This window comes from Camelina sativa, chromosome 11, assembly GCF_000633955.1.
Source record: "Camelina sativa cultivar DH55 chromosome 11, Cs, whole genome shotgun sequence".
Classification (NCBI taxonomy): Eukaryota; Viridiplantae; Streptophyta; class Magnoliopsida; order Brassicales; family Brassicaceae; genus Camelina; species Camelina sativa.
In genome coordinates, this window is record NC_025695.1 from 35,253,398 (window position 1) to 35,257,504 (window position 4,107).

Sequence of the window (4,107 nt, forward strand, 5' to 3'; positions counted from 1 at the left end):
TTGGATCAGGTAAAGGAAACAGTTTCTGTGCATTGTGGATTTTTCAATGAAAATGGGGGATTTAGGATTTCGGACAAGGATAAGAGGTTTATGAAGACTTGTGAGGTGGTAGTCTCGACGTGTGCGTTTGGTGGTGGTGATAACCTTTATGAGCCTATCGGAATGTCTAAGGTATCCAGTCAAAAGGTTGGTTACTCTGATTTTCTCATCTATACTGCTCTTCAACTGTTTCTCTTTTATATCAAGTAAGCATTTTGAATGAGTGTTAGTTTTTGTTGTGAACTATTTTGTCTGCTGCATTCAGTCCTCTGAATAAATGTTTGTGGATGCAGGTTTGCTATGTCGCGTTTTGGGATGAAGTTACTCTCGCAACACAAGAAGGAGAGGGTCATAAGATTGATGAGAATGAGCACATTGGAAAGTGGCGTATTGTGATCGTAATGGATCTGCCTTTTACAGACCAAAGGCTTAATGGGAAGATCCCAAAGGTATTTGTGCATCTACTTCAGGAGCACATGTTATTCTTGGTAGTGCATGTAGCTATATTATTCTCTCGGGTTTAAACTGTTGCTGATTATGAGTTCCTGGTACTCCATGTTATTCTTGTCTTTGCTTGATTTGAATTAGCTCTCAGGGATCCTTTTTCTTGCATCTTTTGATACTGTTCAAATATGATTGAAGTCACAATGTTTGAGTTTCCCTTTTGCTCTCGAGCACAATTGAGTATAGTATAAAATGTTGTCATGAAGATTTTAATGAATCTATATGTTTTCAGATGTTGGCCCATCGTCTTTTCCCGGATGCCAAGTACTCGATCTGGGTAGACTCAAAGTCCCAGTTTAGAAGAGACCCACTTGGTGTATTGGATGCTCTTCTTTGGCGAACAAACTCAGTGCTGGCAATTTCAGAACATGGTGCTCGGAGCAGCGTATATGACGAGGCAAAAGCTGTTGTCAAGAAACACAAAGCTACACCTGAAGAAGTTGAAGTGCAGATAAATCAATACCGAAGTGACAATTTACCCGAAGATAAAAGATTCAATGGGAAAAAGGGTAAATTTCTCTTCATCATCTATGTTGTAGGAAAATTCCTAAACTTAAGAGGATTGAAGTAACTTTTGGTTGTTTTACATTCTCACAGCTCTCTCTGAAGCCTCAGTGATTGTGAGGGAACACACCCCATTGACCAATCTATTCATGTGCCTCTGGTTCAATGAAGTTGTCCGCTTCACTTCGCGTGATCAGTTAAGTTTCCCATACGTTCTTTGCCGATTGAAAGTTCTCAAGAACATCAACATGTTCCCTGTATGTACACGTAAAGATCTCGTCAATAGCATAGGTCATGTGCGCAAGGCTAAACCGTTAAGTTAGTCTATGAATGTATTGTACCTTAACTTTCAAATTCTTTTTTTAATTTAGTATCCATTTTTTGTATTTAGCGTATTGACATGAAAACCAAACTGACACATTGTTAACCGAAATGGAACGAAACAGCTTTGATTATAATCGAGTGTTTACAACATTTTTAATACCGAACAACCCAACTGAGAATAAAAGACAGCCAGCTTGAGGACAAAAAGAAAGCAGTGGTTTAGTTATGTTGTGGAAGTAGTAGTTATACCAAAACCACCAATCTAACTTTATAACCAAAGAGGTTTGTTAGAAAGAACAGTTAGAAACTCCTCTGGTCTCTCCTCTTCTTCTCCGATCATGCTAACTAGAGTCATCTTCCTCACCGCAGTCGCCACTTCTATTCTCGTCGTCCTTCTACTCGCTTTACTCTCACCTGTTCCTGATTACGACCCGCCGGGATCACTCTTCTCCTTCTCCCTCTACGTTCAGCAAACGCATATACCATCCTCCACCTATTCGTCTCGTCGGCCCAGTCAACGCATAGCCCGTCCCCGCGGACGAGGAGGAGGAGGAGCATTGATTTTCCGGCGTACACTAACGGAAGGACCAGAAAACAATTCTCGGATAGTAGGCAAAGCCGAGGGATTCATAATCCCGCATGAAGATTTTGCTAACTCGGATTTTAACGTGATATACTTGACGTTGGAGACGCCCGAGTACACGGGGAGTGTTAGCATTAGGAGCAGAGACATGACACATAAATTGGAAGAGGTTATGGAGGTAGTAGGAGGGACAGGAGCTTTCGCGTTTGCTCGTGGAATTGCCATGTTTGCTGAGGTTGATGATCATGAGGAAGAATCTGTAACCACTTATCGTGTTAAGCTTCTGCTTAGATTTCCACATACTTCTCACCTAGATCCACAATGATGGACAATTTTCTATTACAATATCTGTGTATAAATAAAGTTATTTACATATTCACTACATATGTTCAAAGAACTCTAATTAGCAATAATCAATTTTGGTTTCTTTTTGCGAATAACTTCAGCTAGCAAATCGTATTCAACGACTAAATATTATGGCCATTCATGAAGAAGCATCAAGGGTATTAGTCTAGCCAACTATGCATAGTCTCATCAATGACATAAGCATAAGGAGTTGTTCAATGTTTGAAGTAAGGATAAAGAGGTCATCAGGCCACGTAAGAATAACGAGCCCAAGCTTTCCCAACCTGTCAAGTGTATGTATAAGTAGCTCATAAAAATACTCTGCAAGGCGAGAATTCTCAAGAGCCCAAGAGCCTATGGCCCGTGCCCCGACCGGTTCGGCGTGCATGTGAAAACCTTGTCTCTTCCTTCTACACACTTTTGGAACTAGAAGAGTGTGAAATCAACTAGAAGAGTGTGAAATCATATATAAAGGAGTGAAAAATCCTTTCCATTTCCGATGTGGTACTTTTTCCAAAACACTCCAAGTAGCTCACTTTACACTCTTATTTCTTATTCAAATCAACTCCGTTTTGGATGTATGAGTATACCATTGCACTATCGACTCGACAATTCCGTTCAGTCATTTGGCCGAAAAATTGTCGAAAAGTCATTATCCAAAACCTGCAATTTTTCTGAAACTTATTTATTATGGAAGATGTCTCATAATATAGAAATGCAAAGATGCAAAGATGAGTGATTGCTTCTACAAGGTGATATGGCTCATCTTTGCAGTGTAGAAGCAATCAAAGATGAGACATCTTTCATTATTTACCAGCACTAGCTCATTTAATAATATAAAGAAACAAAATTAATATAGAAATGCAAAGATGGACTATCACCTTGTAGAAGCAATCACTCATATTTGTGAGATGGCCAAAAACATGTGTTTCTACAGTCGTTTATATAATTTTGTTTTGTTTTGTTTTGCTTTTCCATCTCGTTTATATTGGATAGTATTAAATATGTCCATTTGTTTGTATCCGAATTCTCTTTCTTTTATCATTTTTTGTGTGGTTGTGATTGTAATTTATTTGATATGACCCCTGTCTTGGACCTACTGTCTCTTTATAATTTCTGCAACTCTGTTCTTACATTTAATTTCATCCAATTAATAATTGGCAATTATTGGTACTTTCATTTAAACAAATGCAAACTCCAACAACCTTATCGCTCTCTTCTTCATCTCTTCCTTGAAACTAACATGAATAAAAAAGGACTTTCAGACAAAAAAAAATCTTCTAAGAGTGAAACTAATGTTTATATGGGAATGTAAAAGAGAATTTGTACGGTAAAGGTGAAAAAAAAAAAACGTGAGCAAAGAGTTCAATTAAGAAATAAGAACTAGAATGCTTAACTAGTACTGTATTTTTGATTACAACGGGAATGCATTTTCCTCAACTAGGAAACAACTAAATTGGATATTCTATTTTTTTTGGATTTGGCATGACTGATGAGTATCCGATTTTTGTCAAAGGTTCCAACTCCCGAAAAAGGTAACACATTATTATTCCTCATATTGTCTTTTTAAGCTTAATAATATCTCAAAAGACAATCCCACAAATTCTTCAATTCCTTAAGTTATGGTCTTACAACTTGATTCAATGTCAATTGATGCATTTTTTTTGTTTCAAATTTATGAATAGATAGTATATCTGATTGTCTCAAAGAATATATATCACTGAGCGTCGGAGCCACTATAATCATGTTCATTTTATAAACTTGTTCGTTGGTTTTTGATTGGCTTTCCTTAGATGAGAATATATTTT

At 37.5% G+C, this 4,107-nt stretch overlaps 2 protein-coding genes across 2 annotated transcripts in view; both read left to right on the top strand.

Annotated features, from left to right (window-relative positions):
• LOC104725215 overlaps window positions 1-1,435 on the top strand; it is a gene marked incomplete in the record, with an annotated part of 2,860 nt that extends 1,425 nt beyond the window's left edge. The window contains 4 exon segments of the mRNA XM_019231624.1: window positions 10-186; window positions 333-488; window positions 776-1,052; window positions 1,141-1,435. Coding sequence (XP_019087169.1) covers window positions 10-186; window positions 333-488; window positions 776-1,052; window positions 1,141-1,370 — 840 coding nt within the window.
• LOC104725216 lies at window positions 1,601-2,587 on the top strand. The gene has a single exon (XM_010443838.2). It carries the CDS (start codon window positions 1,710-1,712, stop codon window positions 2,277-2,279), a length of 570 nt encoding a protein of 189 aa, XP_010442140.1. The 5' UTR covers window positions 1,601-1,709; the 3' UTR covers window positions 2,280-2,587.